General features: G+C 45.1%; 2 protein-coding genes across 2 annotated transcripts in view; one reads left to right on the top strand and one right to left on the bottom strand.

Annotated features, from left to right (window-relative positions):
• GTF2F2 (general transcription factor IIF subunit 2) overlaps positions 1-19791 on the top strand; it is a 128767-nt gene that overhangs the window by 59686 nt on the left and 49290 nt on the right. The window lies entirely within an intron of this gene.
• KCTD4 (potassium channel tetramerization domain containing 4) lies at positions 10586-12122 on the bottom strand. Its single transcript, XM_077344028.1, has one exon. It carries the CDS (start codon positions 11893-11895, stop codon positions 11149-11151), a length of 747 nt encoding a protein of 248 aa, XP_077200143.1. The 5' UTR covers positions 11896-12122; the 3' UTR covers positions 10586-11148.

Raw genomic sequence — 19791 nt, forward strand, 5'->3', positions numbered from 1 at the left:
GTTCACTCTCAGCTTTGGCCTTTCTGATGATTGATCTACAGTGCCTAGTATCCTGTAGGTACTCTTCTTTAGAGCTCTGTCCTTCCTTCCATTTCCTGAACATTTTCCTTTTCTTTTTTTGTTCTTCTTGAAGTTCTCTGTTCATCCAAATAGGCTTCTTAGAGCTCCTGCAGTGTTTTCGTCTTTCTGGGATAGTCATTGATTGAGCATGCAATAGCTGTTGTTTGAGTAACGCCCACCCTTCATATGCTCCCTTCCCTTCCAGCATTCTCGTCCATGGTATGACACTCATCATGTCTCTGAGTTTATTAATGTTTGCCCTACGAAAATCCAACATCCGTGTCTGGCTACAAGCTTCCTTGGCTCTCCATCTCAAAAGGAATCCTATGAGGACATGGTCACTTCCCCCTAGGGTCCCCACCTCCTTCACCTCATCCACCAACTCTTGCCTGTTGGTCAGTATTAAGTCCAGTATGGCTGAACCTCTTGTGGGTTCATCTACCATTTGATAAATGAAATTGTCAGCCAGGCAGTTCAGAAAGTTGCATGACTGAGGACACTTCGCAGAGTCTGTTTCCCAGCACACATCTGGGAAATTGAAGTCACACATGATGACAAGGTCCTGCCGCTTGGATATTTTCTCAAGCTGCTTACAAAGTGCAGCATCCACATCCTCTCGTTGGTCAGGCGGTCGGTAGCAGACACCAACCACCACACTGTTTGTTTTCCCCTCATTTATTTTCACCCAGATGCTTTCCACTGTAGATATGCTCTCCTTCACTAGAATTTCCTCACATACAGTGCCACTCCTCCACCTCTTCGATCTATTCTGTTTTTTCTGAACAGTTCATATCCATCCACCATTACATTCCAGTCATGAGAATCATTCCACCAAGTTTCTGTGATGCCTACTAGATCATACCTTTCCATCAGCATGAGAAGTTCCAGCTCTTCCTTCTTATTGCCCATGCTTCGGGCGTTAGTATAAAGACATCTGAATCCTTTTACTTTTGCTTCCCTATGAGCTAGCCTTGCCGGTTGGGCTGCCTCCGATCGTTTTCCTTCCTTACACTCCCTATGTTGATCGTCTCCTTCCCCTTGTGGCTTTAGTTTAAAGCTCTCCTGATGAATCTCCCCAGGTTCCTGCCAAACACGCTGAACATTCCCAAATCCCTCAGCCATTCCTCCCAGGGCTTGGTCCCCAGGCCCCGGATCTTCCTCCTTGCTCTCCTCTGAACCCTCTCAGTTTTGCCCATGTTCTTTTTGCAGCGAGGCCTCCAGAACTGCATACAGGACTCCAGGTGGGGCCTGACCAATACATGGGAACTATGACATTTTGTGATTTTGATGTGATGTCTCCGTTCATGCAGCGTACACCAGTTAGTTAATATTGATTTGTGCCTATTAGTACTCCTAATGAACCTCCATTCCAATAATACCTTTCAGGTCAAATTTACTGAAAAGGGTCATCTAACAACCCAAATCCCCATCCTGAGAGGAGTTAAACAGGGCTGCATCCTTGCTTATTTATTTAACCTTTTTTACACGACCTTCCAAAAACCCTAAGACTCATAAATGGTCATCCTCCCAAACTAGATAAACTGTCAATCCCACTTCTTCTGTATGCTGATGATACAGTCTTGCTTTCCTATTCCAGAATTGGTCTGAAAAGATATTTGAATACTTTCTATGAATATTGCCAACAATGACCTATTGATTAACTTAGAAAAAACATAAGTGATGATCTTTGCACAGAAGTGGTCCCCCTTAAACTGGCATATTGGTGGTCATCAAATTGAGCAGGTCAAATGGTTCAAATACTTAGGAATCACCTTCCAACATAATTTGCACTGGACCAAACATAGAAATAGGATTATTTTGCAGGCTAAATGTTCTACTATTAAGAGAGCCAGTTTGCTGTAGTGGTTAGGAGTGCGGACTTCTAATCTGGCATGCCGGGTTCGATTCTGCACTCTCCCACATGCAGCCAGCTGGGTGACCTTGGGTTCGCCACAGCACTGATAAAGCTGTTCTGACCGGGCAGTGATATCAGGGCTTATTTTCACCCAGATGCTTTCCACTGTAGATATGCTCTCCTTCACTAGAATTTCCTTCACTAGAACTTCCAAGCTAACCATTTCCCTGGTTTGTTTGCTGATTCAAAATATTTTTGTTTTGCCACCTTTAGTTGCTTACCAACTTCCTCTGTTAACGGCATATCTACTTGTTGTTTTAATATATTTAGTCTTTGAGTTACACTCTCTTTTTTGCGATTTCTCATTAATTCTATTTCGTCCTTTCTAATATTTTCCTGAATTTGTTGTAGCTTTTTATCTTTGATAATTTTCTGATGAGAATTATGAGCATTCATAATTCCTACTGTGTAAGCTTTACTTGTTTCCCAAACTATTGTCATCAACACTTTTTAACATATTTATTAATGATCTAGATGAGGGGGTGGAGGGACTACTCATCAAGTTTGCAGATGACACCAAATTGGGAGGACTGGCAAATACTCCGGAAGATAGAGACAGAGTTCAACGAGATCTGAACAGAATGGAAAGATGGGCAAATGAGAACAAGATGCAATTTAATAAAGATAAGTGTAAAGTTCTGCATCTGGGTCAGAAAAATGAAAAGCATGCCTACTGGATGGGCGATACGCTTCTAGGTAGCACTGTGTGTGAACGAGACCTTGGGGTACTTGTGGATTGTAAACTAAACATGAGCAGGCAGTGTGATGCAGCGGTAAAAAAGGCAAATGCCATTTTGGGCTGTATCAACAGAGGCATCACATCAAAATCACAAGATGTCATAGTCCCATTGTATACGGCACTGGTCAGACCACACCTGGAGTACTGTGTGCAGTTCTGGAGGCCTCACTTCAAGAAGGACATCGATAAAATTGAAAGGGTACAGAGGAGAGCGACGAAGATGATCTGGGGCCAAGGGACCAAGCCCTATGAAGATAGGTTGAGGGACTTGGGAATGTTCAGCCTGGAGAAAAGGAGGTTGAGAGGGGACATGATAGCCCTCTTTAAGTATTTGAAAGGTTGTCACTTGGAGGAGGGCAGGATGCTGTTTCTGCTGGCTGCAGAGGAAAGGACACGCAGTAATGGGTTTAAACTTCAAGTACAACGATATAGGCTAGATATCAGGAAAAAGTTTTTCACAGTCAGAGTAGTTCAGCAGTGGAATAGGCTGCCTAAGGAGGTGGTGAGCGCCCGCTCACTGGAAGTCTTCAAGCAAAGGTTGGATACACACTTTTCTTGGATGCTTTAGGATGCTTAGGGCTAATCCTGCATTGAGCAGGGGGTTGGACTAGATGGCCTGTATGGCCCCTTCCAACTCTATGATTCTATGATTCTATGATTCTATGAACACCTTTTTTCAAGTTCTGAATTCTAAATTAGAAATTGTAAAAATTCTAAAAATTTGATTAGTTTGTTTGCAGTCTTCTACCACCTCTTCCTTTTGTAACAATGAATCATTTAATGACCATCTAAATTTCCCTCCAACCTTCAAACTTTTAAGTTTTAACATTACAGGTCTATGGTCAGAAATTACACCTGGCAGGATTTCCACTTTAGATGTCATAAGTTTAATTTGTTTTGAAACCCATATGGAATCAATTCTAGACCAAGATTTATGTCTGGCTGAGAAAAATGTATATTCATGAGAATTTTTTATTCTGTTTCTCCATATATCTAATAAATTTAAATTTTCCACCTACTCAAAAAATATCTGTGGTAATTTACCAAGAGGTTTATCTAAATTCTTTCCCTCTTCCTTTTTTCTGTCTATTAATGGGTCTTCCACCGCATTCATGTCTCCCATGATAATTAGCTCCTTATATGGTAAGTCTTCTATAATATTTTTTAGAACACGAAAAAATTCCTCTTTCCCTACATTTGGAGCATAAACTCCTACCAACAAAACCTTTATTTCGTTAAGTATAATTTCAACCAATAAAAATCTACCCATATTGTCAGCCATAACTATTTTTGGTTTCAAATTTTTTTTAACACACATCACAATTCCATTTTTCTTAGCATCTTAGCATCTTTACAGGTTGCTATAAATTCCTTACCTAATTGTTTGTAAAACAAATATTTTTTTGCCTCTTTAATACTTTACTACTGTAAACTGTAAACAAAGAATATGACATTCCTTTTTTAAAAAAATACTGAAAAACCTTTTCTCTTTTACATGGTTCAACCTATTCACATTCCAAGATAAAATATTAATATTAAAATATTAATATTTTGGAAGTTCTGGTGATTGTCCAGGTTCTGATGGATAAACTGAAGGACTGCAATCTGGATTTTCAGTTAGTTAGGTGGATAGAGAATTGGTTAGAGAACCGCACTCAAAGAGTTGTTGTCAATGGTGTTTCATCAGACTGGAGGGTGGTGAGTAGCAGGGTACCTCAGGGCTCGGTGCTCGGTCCAGTACTTTTAAACATATTTATTAATGATCTAGATGAGGGGGTGGACTACTCATCAAGTTTGCAGATGATACCAAATTGGGAGGACTAGCAAATACTCCAGAAGATAAGAGACAGAGTTCAACGAGATCTGAACACAATGGAAAAATGGGCAAATGAGAACAAGATGCAATTTAATAAAGATAAGTGTAAAGTTCTGCATCTGGGTCAGAAAAATGAAAAGCATGCCTACTGGATGGGGGATACGCTTCTAGGTAACACTGTGTGTGAACGAGACCTTGGGGTACTTGTGGATTGTAAACTAAACATGAGCAGGCAGTGTGATGCAGTGGTAAAAAAGGCGAATGCCATTTTGTGCTGTATCAACAGGGGCATCACATCAAAATCACAAGATGTCATAGTCCCATTGTATACGGCACTGGTCAGACCACACCTGGAGTACTGTGTGCAGTTCTGGAGGCCTCACTTCAAGAAGGACGTACATGAAATTGAAAGGGCACAGAGGAGAGTGACGAGGATGATCTAGGGACAAGGGACCAAGCCCTATGAAGATAGGTTGAGGGACTTGGGAATGTTCAGCCTGGAGAAAAGGAGGTTGTGAGGGGACATGATTGCCCTCTTTAAGTATTTGAAAGGTTGTCATTTTGAGGAGGGCAGGATGCTGTTCCCATTGGCTGAGGAGGAGGTTTAAATAGGTTTAAACTGCAAGTACAGTAATAGGTTTAAACTGCAAGTACAACGATATAGGCTAGATATCAGTAAAAAATTTTCACAGTCAGAGTAGTTCAGCAGTGGAATAGGCTGCCTAAGGAGGTCGTGAGCTCCCCCTCACTGGCAGTCTTTAAGCAAAGGTTGGATACACAGTTTTCTTGGATGCTTTAGGATGCTTTGGGCTGATCCTGCGTAGAGTGGGGGGTTGGACTAGATGGCCTGTATGGCCCCTTCCAACTCTATGTTATATGTTAAAAATCTTGACTTAAAAATATTTTGCTCCCTCTTAGTTTCTAAGCCAGTGAGATAGAAATGGCAAATATCACTGGAGGATTTTTCAAATTGTCCTTCTAATTGTTCACATTTTTCCATTGGAAAAATAACAAAAAGGCATGGGTGTGGGGGAGGGTTCCTCCCCAAATTTTCTGTTTTTTTCTCCCTCTGGACTGTCACATTTCTAGCCAAGAGATGGCATTGAGGGAACCTGAAATGTCCAGGAAGAATCCCGATAGACTGAGATGTTACTTCCCTGGTGGAAGGAAGCCCTTCTCTCCTTGTCAGGCTCCCCAGAGGCCTCTCCTCCTTGCAGGGGTCCAAGAGACTCCAGAGCCTCTGCACTCTCGCAGCTTCTTCCACAGAGACGGGGTTGACTTCTGAGCCCTCTGGGCCTCTAGCTTCAGGCTTAGGCTGAACACCCCCTACTTTGTAGGGTCATGAATGATCCCCTCCCTCACTGGGAGGGGGGGGCGGGAATCATGAAGTGTTTCAGTGGGCAACTCTGACTGCTGCCTCCTGAAAGATGTCCTTTCCCCCTCACCTTGTCCCTCTGGCTCTGCTGTTGATCAGTTAAAATGAAGAAGGGCACAAAGGTGCTGAGTTTGGGTAATTGATCCAGATTTCAGACCCATTCCAGGCCTTATTTGTTCTTTATGGGAATATGTTTGTGGAGAAGGATCAGGATAATCCGTAGGGTTTTGATTGGGTGTGATGTTAAACAATTTTCTTCCAAGCAAGTGAAAGGGGGTACCCCTACTTCTTGTATCAGCAGTGCAGCTCTATTTATAAGGATTAATATTTCCCATTAGACAGCAGCTGCGTTTTTCTTTTGCCAGTCAGCACAATAGGCTACTCAACCTCAACAGCACTTTCCCAGCCTCAAGCTTAGTATTGATCAGTCCACACTCCTTATTAAGCTTTTTGTCTACTGGATTTTCATGCATGATTATCATCCCTCCTGATATTTTGACAGATTTAATTTAATAAAACCTCTGTTAATGGGAAGCATCATATTTTATCACCTGTGCTTGAAAGCCACACACCCCTCTTCAATCACTGCTTCAGATTTGGGAGAAATAATCTGAAGGTCTCTTTGTCTCCCCTCCTCCCATCACTTCTCTGCTCCAACCTCTTTGTGCTTTAAAAGCGAGGCAGAAGATCTGGTGGACTGGATTTCAAACAGTGTGTGGTCAGCTCATTCTTGAAGGAAGGGAAGGTCCTGAAGAGGCAGATCTTATTCTGTGTTTCTAGAGGCAGATCAGTGTTTTAGACTGCTCCTGGTGGATGGAACTGTCACTAGCCTCTGTTCTACCTCTGTCCTTACCACGGACGACCATGGTATGCCCAAGGAGCCCTGTGACAGAAGGATAGAACAGGCACTGCAAAAAAACTTTGAGGCAGCCTCCTCAGCCCTTAAGGCCACATCCGCCAGTTCCATTTTTGCACAAGTAGTTTTCAATTGGGGTTCTGATCTCTCAAGTGCAGAGAGTGGAATTCCCAGGGAATTGAAGGATGAACTCAAAAAGATAGCTCTTCCTACCGCTTTCTCTGCAGCTGCATTGCTGAATGCTATCCAGTTGTCTGCTAGGGCCTTGGCATCTAATGTAGTGGTGAGGCAGAATACTTGGCTCCGCTGTTGGGAAGTTGATCCATCTGCCCAGGCTACGGTTCAAAGAAAGTTTGCTCTTCAGAGAAGGCATGGATAAGTACTTGATAATCAGGATAAGAAAAAGGTTTTGCCATCTAAGAAAAAGGATGCCAAAGCAAGAATTGTTTTCAGTCCTTTTGGGACTCTGTCAGGATCAGCCCGCTGCCCTCTGCCTTCCAGGTTGACCTGAGAGTCTCCATCTTTGTGTGCGTGTGTCCGTAAACCCCTTGTGCTGTTTATGACTCTGTAGTAACTCTTTGAACCTCTGCGACTCTTTTGATGACCCTGAGCCTTTTCACACCGCATTCTCCCCTGCTGTGACACTTAGTTGCAAATGTTCCTCTGTGCTGTGTTTACAACGGAGGGCGCCGATTGCACCAAGGATGCTGGAGCCAGAGATGGTTTGGCAGGAAGCCCAAGATGGCACCTGGTGTGTGTGTGTGTGTGGGGGGGGGGTAATTCCTCCCTGGGAAAGTGGGGATTTTGGGGCATGAGAAATGCATTGATAACAGCTTGCTTTCTTTGTATCGATTAGTCTCGACTTCAGACGTTAGAGTGTTCAGAACTACTTCCAATAAAAGTTTTCTATTAAAACAGAAGCCTAGTTGTGGGTCTGTCTGCCTTTGACAGACTCAAGACAAACCTCTGGGTTTCGCACCTTCCAAAATGCAGACTCCAGCTGGAAAGGTGGATGGCAGGCTCATAAGTCAGGAAATAATTCCTCCTCCTTCAATGGAAATGCCATCCAGAGTCCCAAGGGTGCCAAGAAACCAGCCTCTGCATGACTGGCCAACAGTTCTTCTGGACAGCAGTATTGGAGGCTGACTCATCAGATTTGCCAGTCATTGTCCTCACAACATCAGGGATCACTGGGTAGTGGAGACAGTGACCAGGGGTTACTGTCTGGAGTTTTCAGTCCTTCCTTTAGACAACTTCATCCAGGTTCCAAGGTCTCAGTGCCCTCAGAAGCATCACCTCCTACTTCACACTATTCAGCATCTTCTGGACATAGGGGCAGTAGAACCAGTCCCTCTGGATCAACAGGCCAGAGGTGTTTACTCAGTCTTGTTCCTGTTTCTGTAAAGGAATGGCAATATCAGGGCAATCTTGGATCTGAAGTGGCTAAACAAGAGGATTGTCAGGAAGAAATTCAAAATAGAAACCCTTTGTCCATTATCTCCTTTATCCAGAGTCAGGACCTCCTGGCATCAATAGATTTCTCCTACTTGCACGTGACCATTTTCATGCCTCACAGGTGCTATTTCAAGTTTGCCTACAACAATTGGCCCTTCCAATATATGGTGCTTTATGAAGATCCTGGCCTCCTTGGTGGCCCATCTAAAGGGTTGGGGAGTGTCAGTTTGCCTTCAGGAGTTCAATTTAATGGAGAACCTAGAAAAGAGCAACTTGGTTCCCTCTCAAAGTATTTCCCGACTGGGTGTAACTATAGAAACTCGGCCAGACTGAGTCTTTCTGTCCCAGGAAAGACAACAGGCAATCAGACCAATGGTCTTGCAACTGCTTTGAGCAGACACAGATAGATGGAATATTCCTGGCCAGTCTGTTGGGAATGTTCGTATCCTGCCAGGAGGTGCTTAGATGGGCACACCTGCTTGGCCCCTGCTGAGTTTTCTATGTCCTTATCAGAGTCACATTTCCAGGTAGTAGCCAAAGGTGTTCTCTCTTCCGGGGACCTTGAAGCAAGAGGTCCTGTAGTGGATGGAACCAACTTGGTTCTCAGAACTTGTGTTCATTTGCTTATTCTGTTTGTCATCTGAGACATTACTGGTGTTAAAAATGCGGCATTGGAAGTCATAGAATGATTCTGAGATTCTTTAGAAACATTCATTTCTGGGGAGGTACAAAAATAAGAACATTTATCTGAAAGGTGTTTATACAAGCATCAGCACTTGGGCAGGGCATGTTCATTGAAACTTGTGTTTAACAGCAAGAGACAGATCCTGGCAAAGCTGCTGAGCGTAAAGTCAGAATGCCCCCACCCATTTGCTGTCAACTTCAGAGCAGGCATCAGGCTAACTAATAGTCCCCCCCCCTCCTGAGACAATGAAATCTTTGTGGCTGATGTGTAAATTTTCTGCATGTAAACTTTCCTCCTGCATTAGCCTGATAACTCTGGCCACATCTTCCTGCGCTTTCCTGCTCAAAAAGATTGCTTCTTGATGCAGTGAATTGTTACAGCTGAGATGGGCACAGCTAGTGCTGTTAACTCTGATTTCAGGTTTGAAATTGGGAAGGAACTTTGCAATCCTTCAGGGAGAAGGACTTCACCTTTTGTGCTGATAGAGGAAAAAGAGGAGGAGTTGGTGTTTATACCCCGCTTTTCTTGGCCCAAAGTGGCTTACATTCTCCTTCCCTTCTCCTCACAACAGACACCCTGTGAGGTAGGTGGGGCTGAGAGAGCTCTACGAGAAACTGTGAAACAGCTCTCACAGGGCTGTGACAAGCCCAAGACCCCCAGCTGGCTGCATATGGAGGAGCAGGGAATCCAACCTAGCTTGCCATATTTGAAGCCACTGCTCTTAACCACTTCACCAAGCTGGAGAAAGTCTTAAACGTCACATGTAGGAAACAAAAAACTTAAAGCACTTTTAAAAACGTAACGTGTGATCCTATGAGACCACATTTATGTGTCACTTGTTGCTAATAGTTATAATACCAGCTCAGATCAGAAAGACAGTTTGCTTGGAATAGCAAGAATTCTACAAAGTTACATCTGTAATTCTCAGTTACATCTTGAATTGCAGAGTATCATGTGCCAGTCAACTGTGACAATTAATAGTAATGCAGAATATAGACATGTATTAATTATATTCTAATTAATAATAAGTACAGAATGCAGCAGCCAGGGTTTTCACAGCAACACCCTGGAGGGTCCACATTCGGCCCATCTTCCAACAGCTGCACTCACTGCTGATTGAGTTCCAGATCAGGCTTAAGGTCTTGGTGATCACCTTCAAGGCCATATGCGGTTTGGGCCCTGCGTACTTGAGGGATCACCTCTCTGCTTACCCCATTAAAACAATGGCAGCCAACTGGTGATCCCTGGGCCCAAAGAGATGTGCCTGGCCTCAACCAGAACCAGAGCTTACTCTGTCCTGGAATGAGCTCCCAGATCAGATTAGGGCCCTTCTTCCACTCCTCCCCCCCCCCACAATTCCTGAATGCAACGGGCTTGGCCCCTAGTAATAAATATATAGCCTGTTAGCTTTGCAAGAGGAATTGAAAATTGTTGCCTTGTTTTAAAAAGTGCACTGGCAGGTGGACTGTCTGAAATTACAAGATTTATTTTGGTCTGGCACTTTGATTATCTGGACACAAGTATCTGTATTTGGTGGCAAATGTGGCTAATTCTTTGGAAAGAACAAAACCAGCCATGGTGTGGCAGCTGTCTGTGGTCCTGAAGCTTTCTCTTCCTCTGAGGAACTATCCTCTTTGTGAGGGGACCATTGTATTAAGGTGTTCTGCCTTTTCTAGCAGGGCTTTGAACATGGCTTTGTGGTCTCCAATGTTGAACTTGCACCAGTGGCATTTTCAAAATATACAAGTTATGAAATATATAACCAAAACTGAGTTGATTATCTCTGATGCCATTGTTTTGAATGTTCAGCATGATTGTAATTTCATACCTTAAAGTATAAATTGTGTCTAAAATTCCACATGTCTTTACCAAAAGGTAATGTAAGAAGGCATTTCTGTCATTGCTGAGGGGGAACATTTATAAAGCATGCTAGCCATGCACAAACACACTAACCTTTCAGTGAAATTCTGTGTGGAGAGAAAGCGAAGAAGCACAGATGCAAATGTTTTCGCATTCAGTCTGATCTCCCATCTCATTTTGTAAATATATTTTTATTATTAAATTTAGGCACAATGAACTCCGAGATGGCAGTAACAATTTACATACCATTAGTTCACATTTATTCCTTAGCAGCAGTGCTCTGCAGAGAGCAGAGTGGGATAAATTGGTTGTGATTGCGGGTGGTTAAATGAGGTTTGGCAGGCTGCATGCTCGTGGCCTTTGGTCCGTGGAGTGAAGAAGTAGTAATTACTTGATAAAATGAAGAGCATCACTGTGAACAATTGACCCCTTGGAACAATCCAGGCTGGTCAGCAGTCTGAATCCACCTTTCAGAGCCATCATGATGGCTTCAAACTTAAGCGTTTCCAGGGTGCAAACGAAAGTGTTGTCTTCCTTCAAAACAAGCCGCGTGCCATTTTCTGACTTTATAAAGTATTTAAATTGTATAATGTTAGAAGAGACTGAGAACTCTTCTGGAAAGCCATCCAACCTGCTTTTGGACACCAAAACGATGCGAGATTTTATCCTTGTTATGAAATCAGGAGCGTTGCAAAAAATCCGAAGACCCTGCGAACGGTCGTGGCTGTCTGTGATTTCCAGGAATGTGGTCTCTCTGGATGCCTGCTGCTCCTTATCCCACCGGGACTTGACCGCATCAGCTAGCATTTTAAGCTGGAAGAATTCTGCCTCCTGTGCCAGAAGTTGGTATTCTTGAAATCCTTCTGGCAGGAGCAGCTCTCCATTCCGAAGGAAGTTCAGAACATGCCTGAAGAGCAGCCCATCCCTGTCTATGAAATGATGACCATCTGCGTCAGCTGGGCATCGGATTTTCCCATTGACCACTCTTTCTAGCCAGGAGTCTGCATACTTGGCGAGTGTTTGCTTTTGTGTGACATATAGATAGCCACCAACGTTGAGAGTCACTGGAGACATTTGACAGTTCTTGTCTTGATCGATGCCTTCCGAGTCATTGCTTTTCCTGTCACATTCCATGTCACGCCTGTTTGTTTTGTTCTCCGTTGTCGATGAGGCTGCTTTCTTGCCTTGCTTGTCTTTGGCTCGTCTGTGGCCGTTTCTTCTCACAAAGCCCCTCTGTGTAGCTCTGGCAGGGAGAACAGGAGTGCTCTAAGCCTCGCAGGAGCTCGTCTTCCTCGGCTCCGGATTGCAGTAGGTGGCGCAGAAGCTGAGTAGGCTGCCGTAGCAGCAGCAGCAGCGGATCTTGGGAGCCTGCCTGGCTGTGAGACACAATTTGCATTTAACTGTCTCAGGGAGAGAGGAGGGTGAGGTGTACACTGATTTCGGGTTTCTTGGGAAGTCCCAGAAGTATAAATGATTAATGTTATATGCTGAGAGACAGATAACTTCTCTGCTTACCTCTTAATATTTAAACTGAAATACAGATTTAGAAAATTAATTTTGAAATGCAGGTTTGGAAAATCATTAAGTAATTGGTGTATCTGGACAAATCTGACTTATCTTTGGAACAGATTTAAACCTTTGAGAAAGTGGCAATAGTTAAGATACTTGTAGGGCAATCCAAAGCTGAGCGATGTCCTTCCAAGCCCATTGATTTCAGTGGGAATTAGGAGGGTGTAAGTCTGCTTAGGATTGCAATGTTGACTGTTTTCAAAGCCTCCCTGAATCTTGGTCAGGTTATTTTTGCAACAGTTTGATTATTCAAATATATATATAGTGCCTAAAAGGCATTGCTTGAAAGCATCCCTTTCTGGCACAGTCTGTGCTTTGGCTGTAGGATAAGGGAATAGCGGAGCATTGGTGTCCTCTGCTTGTGGACAGAAGCCTTGATGGAAGAAATGAGCTGTTCTTGTTATGCTCTCTGTTTTTAAGTTCTGTTTTAAATGCTGCTGCCTGTATGTTAAAGGGAGCTGGTCTGCAACAAAGCACCAGAGATCTGTTGTTCAGTAATGCTACAGCACAGTGATTCTTTCGTGATGGAGGGGAAAAACAACAAAAGCTGCCGTGGGAAGAGCTGCCCTGTTTCTCCCTGCGGCAGCTGTGCTTCTAAGCCTCAGTTCTCTTAAAATGGATTCTCCCCTTTGCAGATACTTGCAACAAGCTGTAAGATGTGGGGAAGTTGTGCCAATATTGATGCCTGTTTTCTTGGAGAGTATGCTGGAAGAGCAGAGTCTGCAGCTGGCTCTCCAAAACCAGACATTTCCAGCCTCAAGTGGGTTAAGTATCCTTTCCAAGAGCATTTTTAACATTTTTAACATGTGCTATCTGGGCATTTCTGTGGTCCAGAATAAGGGCAGTGGTTCCATTTTATTTACTGTAATTTTGCAGTTGCCCCATCCAAGATGCACCCAGCATGCCTTCCCCTTTGCCAGAAGGATGGAGGGAGCAGGCAGGACCTCTCCTGCTGCTGCTTTCCACAGTGATGAATGGCTCCACAGCCTGTGAGACAGGAGCAGTGTTCATATTTCTATAAGATGACAGTATATCAATGTGGTTTCTTGCTTATCAGAAGAACATTTCCACAGGGAATAGAACTGAAGACAGAAAACTGCGTCCAACTGACTTGTTCTCATGGGTTCCTTGGCTTTTGTATCCCTAAGCAGTGGTTGGGCCATTTCCAAGTCTCTTGGCAGCTATGAGGCTGCATCTCTTAAAATGCTGTTCACATGCAGGTAAAATAGGTAGAATAGAAGATGATGCCATGTAATCTAGCGAACCCCCTGGTGGTTGACTGTGGGGAAGGGACTTCGCTATCTTGGTGTTTTATTGGGGTGTTTTATAATGGGGTATGACTTTTCTGTAACCCGCCTTGAGCTTCAGAGTAAGCCAGGCTAGAAATTGAATGAATGAATAAGAGTTTTTATATGTCCACAACAGACACCCGGTGAGGTAGGTGAGGCTGAGAAGAGCCCTGATATTCCTTCTCGGTCAGAACAGCTTTATCAGTGCTGTGGCGACCCCAAGGTGATCCTGCTGGCTGCTTGTGGGGAATGCAGAATGAAACCGGGCTCGCCAGATTAGAAGTCCACATTCCTAACTACTACACCCAGCTGTCTCTTGTGTGTTTGTCCTGTATGTGTTTCCTGTGACAAGCATTTCTGTTAATGAAAGGGGTGTTGTGTGCTGTGCATATTGTGGGCTGTGCCAGCTTGAAACAATGGTCCATGATACATAACAGATCTTCAGAACCATGGCAGAAATATTCCACATCCAAGACCATCTTAGTTTTCAATGAAAGCAAACAGCTGGCGTTCCTAGGATTAAAACAGGACTATGGCATAGGTTTTCCAAACAGGTTAACAATCTAAGCATATTGACAGTCATACAATATTACCAAAGGACCATAAGGTATGAAATACATTTCAAAAGTTAGCTTCAGTATCTAGTTCAGGAGATCTTCAGGGGAAATCTGGAGATTCTGGGAATTATCTACTTCAAGCACAGGGGATGCTGACTTCGACCCAAGGCGACCTTGCCTTGGGGCATGATTTACAACTAGCAGACATTTTCCTTTCAAGAGGTCAATCTACACATCCCACAGGCTTTACTTCAAACCAGCAGATGGTTGTTACAACAAGCAAACTCTCAGAGACAGAGCTCCCCTAGGGAAAGGCAAACAAATTCCAGAGCAAGCCCAGGAGAAGTTGGCATGGCCATGACAGCGACTTATTATGTGCCAGTGCATGTATTGACACACCATCCGTTGCTGCATGTTGAGTTGCTACAGTGTGGAGGAATACATCCATAGAAACACAGGAGTGGGATCTGCCTACCCTCAATCATAGCTGTCCTGCTTAGCACTGGAATTGGCACTTCCAAACATGTCCTGCAAGCCCATCCAATTGGATTTCTCAGGCTGATGGATCTGCCATACAGGTGTTATAATTGGCTAGTGATGGCTCAGTGTATACTTGGGGAATTAGGATCAATGGTATGCATAACATGTATTATAATTTTCATTCTTGATGTAGTGGTTCGGAGGGCCAACTGCTAATCTGGAATGCCGGGTTTGATTCTGCACTGCACTACATGCAGCCAGCTGGGTGACCTTGGGTTCATCACAACACTGATAAAGCTGTTATGACTGAGCAGGAATCTCAGGGCTCTCTCAGCCTCACCCACCTCTCACAGGGGGTCTGTTGTGGGGAGAGGGAAGGGAAGGCAATTGTAAGCCACTTTGAGATGTCTTCTGGAAGAGGAAAGTGGAATATAAGAACCAACTCTTCTTATTCTGTTCTGGCCAAGCAGTAATATCAGGTCTCTCTCAGCCCCACCTCCCTCACAGGGGGTCTGTTGTGGGGAGAGGGAAGGGAAGGCGACTGTAAGCCACTCTGAGACTCCTTCGGGTAGAGAAAAGCGGCATATAAGAACCAACTCTTCTTCAATAATCTCAGGGCTCTCTCAGCCTCACCTCCCTCACAAGGTGTCTGTTGTGGGAGAGGAAAGGGAAGGCGAATGGAAGCCGCTTTGAGGCTCCTTTTGGTAGAGAATAGCGGCATATAAGAACCAACTCTTCTCCTCCTCTTCCTTATGACTGCACATTCTGAAGAGAGCTGAGTGCTGCAAACAAGGGAGGATATATTTATCCCCCCCCCCCCCGTGGCCTATTGAGAAGTTTTAATTTGAGGGCCGCGAAGAAGAGTGATTCAGGTGAGCTCTTGTGTGGCTGTGAAGCGACAGTACAAAGTTGGCATCCAGTCAGGTACCTTTAAGACCAACAGAGCCCTATTTGGGGGTATGAGCTTTCATATACAGAAAAGCTTATTCCCAGAATGAAACTTTGTTGGGCTTAAGAATGTCCCTGGATATGGCGAGGTTCCAAAGTGGAAGAGGGTTCAGGCTGCCAGTCGGCGTTGGAGAAAGAGATTGCAGAGTGGAATCATGTCTCCTTTCTCCCAGAGCTGCCCCAGATGTTCGCGGGTGGTGGATGCATGCACCTCTACGATTAGTGGGCACAAGAGTTCTGCAGGGCCTGCAAAAAGGAGCTTCTCTGCCAGGCATTTCATTGAGGCCGACCTGATCCAACCATTTCCCATTGGCCCCCAAGCCTCCCTCTTACTGCTGGCCCGCCCAACCCACAGGGCCATCCGCATGCCTTAGCTGATTTAATGTCTTCCCACCATTCTACTATGTTGACTACTGTTACTACTGTATTATTATTGTTATAAATATTGATTTACCTGTATTTTGCCTGTCTTATGTAAACTGCCCTGAGCCTTCAGGGAGGGCAGTATATACCATATATACTCGAGTATAAGCTGACCCAAGTATAAGCCGAGGCACCTCATTTTACTGGGGCGGGGGGGGGGGGTGGAAACTGGGAAAACTTAGTGACTCTCATATAAGCCGAGGATGGGAAATGCAGCAGCTACTGGTAAATTTACCTTAATTGAGGCATCAGTAGGTTAAATGTTTTTGAATATTTATTTCAAAGAAAAACAGTAAACTAGCTCTGTAAGTGCAAAAGAGGGTCAACAAGAACAATATGGCATCAACAATAACTTTAAAAGAGCAAAAACCTTAGCTCAAACAGCAAACAAGCTAAAACACAAGAGTTAAAATCCTGGATTCCTGATCATCATCTGTATGTCCAAACAGAGATTCAGCTGTAGCTGGTGGGAGGTTATCAGGATAGACTGAGTTTGCAGTCATCACCATCGCTGCTGTCCTTCTCATGCAAAGCGCTGTCTTCCCTGCCAGCCACAGCACCAGAAAGCAAGGGGGGGGGAGTGTCACATGGACACCTTCCTCCTCCTCATCAGGATTATCACATGAACCTAACCTACTGAGGAGCTCAGGGTGGCCTAAGAGCTTAATCCATGCTCCATCATCATAGGCTCTCGCATCCAGCTCCCCCCCCCAACAAATACAGAAAAGTCAAGAGGATGAATAGCTGCTGGTTTTTGTACCCCGCTTTTCACTAACCAGAGGAGTCTCAAAGCGGCTTACAATCACCTTCCCTTCCTCTCTTCGTGCCAGACACCCTGAGTGAGCTCTGATAGAACTGTTCTGTAAGAACAGCTCTGGCAAGAGAAGAAAACAGACGAAAGCAGAATAACAATACCTGAAGTTGGCAACCTACTACAACAGCTACCAAACTGGGAGAATGGACAACCCTAACTACAATTATTATTATTATTATTATTATTATTATTATTATTATTATTATTATTATTATTATTATTATTATTATTATTATTCCCCACCACTCCTGGAGCCGGCTCATGGCGCGTTACAGATATCTGATAAAAACCCATTAAAACCCCCATAAAAAGGACACAAAAAACCAAAACATAAAATCACAATAGAAAAGAGAACATCTTTAACCGCTCCTCGCGGAGCGGATTAAATAATCCGTTAAGGGCCCCGAGGGCGGGCCCTGTCCGTGATGAAAGGGTGCTGATAGGCTCCTTCCCCCGGACTGACAATTGGAGGGCCCAATCAGCAGGCCCGAAGCGCCTGCCGATTGGGTCCTCCAATTGTCAGTCTGGCGGCAAAGGATCAATTGCGAGCCGTGCCCCCCTCAACTCACCCGCATGCGGCCGGCCGCCATTTCCTCGCTACCCACGGAGACAGCAGGTCGCTCACGAGCCGCGCTGCGAGGAGGCCCCGACGGCGGCCCCAATCGCGAACACGCTGCCTCCCCACCGCCGAGGACCCACGGATGCAGCCGGCCCTGCGCCTGCGCTGCCAACAGCCGTCCAACCACTTCTCCCTTCCCACGCGGCTGCGGCCCTGACACCAGCTGCACCGCCGCTGCCAACGCCTCCGCCCGCCCTCACTCAGAATACACCACGTTGCTGCTGGCCTGCAGCCCACAGACCCTCCCGCCCACGTGACGCTGCTGGGACCCCTTCCACCCACGCACACACCAACGGACGCCACAGTGACTTGGTTGAAACCAGACACAATCAACAGCAACTGAAAGGCCCCTGCTCCCCCCCTGCCCCCCCTCAGAAGTCCACCAACATGCTCTGGACCTGTTTGTATTGTTGCATTGTTGTACTGCCTATATTATTTATACTGTTACATTGTTATACGGTTATTATTGTAAAGCTATTCACATGTTTATAGATTGTTTTATGTACTAAACTGCCCTGAGCCCCCGGGGAGGGCGGTATATAAATATAAATAAATAAATAAATACACACACCGCAGCAGCAATGGCCGTGGAGCCCCCGGCCCCACAACAACAACTACCTTTACTGTCTCCTGCCGCTGAGCACGCTGCCCGCCATTTCTACGATCCGCCCTACACCTCAGGTAGGTCCTGCGCCAGGCCCAGACATCCAGGAGCCGGCAAACGCCACCAGAGCCACACAGAAATCATCACTGGTTTCTGGTGCACGGCCTGCCCGCCGCCAAGTCGCGCAGCCACCCCACCCTACTCTATCGCCTCCCTGTCTTTAAGCCACAGCGGGCTTGATTTCTAGTGGCAGAATATTATCCCACCCAACCCTACCTCTAGAGAGGGGAGGAAGGAAGGTTAAGATGACTCAGCTGTTGCTTAACACCGGACGTGGGGGGGGGGGGCACTCTATCTTCCTCACTGACCCTGGCCTGAACCGTAGACCTGGTGGAAGAGTTTTAGGGAGAGCCAGGCCTACTAAAGGGAGAAAGTTTTAAAGGGTGAGGACAGTCAAAACACAATTATTAGATTAATTATTTTAAGAAACTCATGGTGATTTAGAAGACCAATAAAACATAAAAGCCAAAAGTTAAAATCACAGTCGAAGACTCCCAATAAGTACATGTGCTCATAAATCAAACCATCTTCACCCTCCCCCCTCCAGGGATTGGCAGAGATTATAGGGCTAGGCTCACTTCCTTGGGGAGGTGGTTCCATCATTGTGGGGGTGCCACTGAAAAGGCTTTATCTCACCGGCCCACCAAAGGAGCCCCCTTGTTTTGTGGGTCCCTCAGGAGGAATCTCCTTCATTATAGGTCAGGAGCACATAGGAGGAGACGATCCCTCAGATTATCCCCCCCCTCCCAGTTTCAAACTATATAGGGCTTTAAAGCAGTGGTCCCCAACCTTTTTATCACTGGGGACCACTCAACGCTTGACAATTTTACTGAGGCCCGAGGGGGGGCTAGTTTACTCCTCTACTCTCAACCACAGCCCTAACACTCTCTGATCGTTATGGTAATGTTTAAACATCCCTTCAAAATAAGATACAGACACGCCACAACAATGAACATAAGGAACATTTTATTTTCATGGAAATTTTAACTCATGACAATGACAAATCAGTGGGAACCCTGAGCTTGTTTCTCTGCAACGAGATAGTCCCATCTGGGAGTGATGGGAGACAATGACACCCGAAGTGTGTTGTAAAGAGCCAGGGGGGATGAAGTAAAGGGCCGGGGGGGGGGAGAAGGTGTCCTTCACGGCCCACCTCCAATTAGTCAATGGACCACATGTGGTCCGCAGCCCACAGGTTGGGGATCGCTAATTTAAAGCAGTGGTCCCCAACCTTTTTGAGGCTGGGGACCAGCGGCAGCAGGGAGGACGATTGTCCGGCCGCGCATGCTGCGCATGCATGCATGTGCCATACGTGGCCAAAATCGTGCACGTGCGGCACTTTTGTGGCCCGGTGGTTGGGGCCCACTACTTTAAAGGACATAACCAACACCTTGAACTAGTCTCAAGTATTGGAGTCACATGGTCCTGATAGCTGGACTTATAGAAGACTTCCTCTGTGCCTGATCCCTCCCCCCCCCAATAATTCACTACAAAGGAAAGAGATACAAGATAGCTCTCTCACTGCCATTCATTGAAGATTACTTTAGGGAACATGGGAAGAGGAAGGATGATTATAATCTGTATTTTCCTACATTGTGTGGCTGAAATAAACTCCTTAACACCTTAGAAATAAAACTTTATTACTGCAAATCTTTTCCAGACATTTC

The sequence above is a fragment of the Paroedura picta genome, chromosome 6 (genome assembly GCF_049243985.1).
Source record: "Paroedura picta isolate Pp20150507F chromosome 6, Ppicta_v3.0, whole genome shotgun sequence".
Lineage (NCBI taxonomy): Eukaryota > Metazoa > Chordata > Lepidosauria > Squamata > Gekkonidae > Paroedura > Paroedura picta.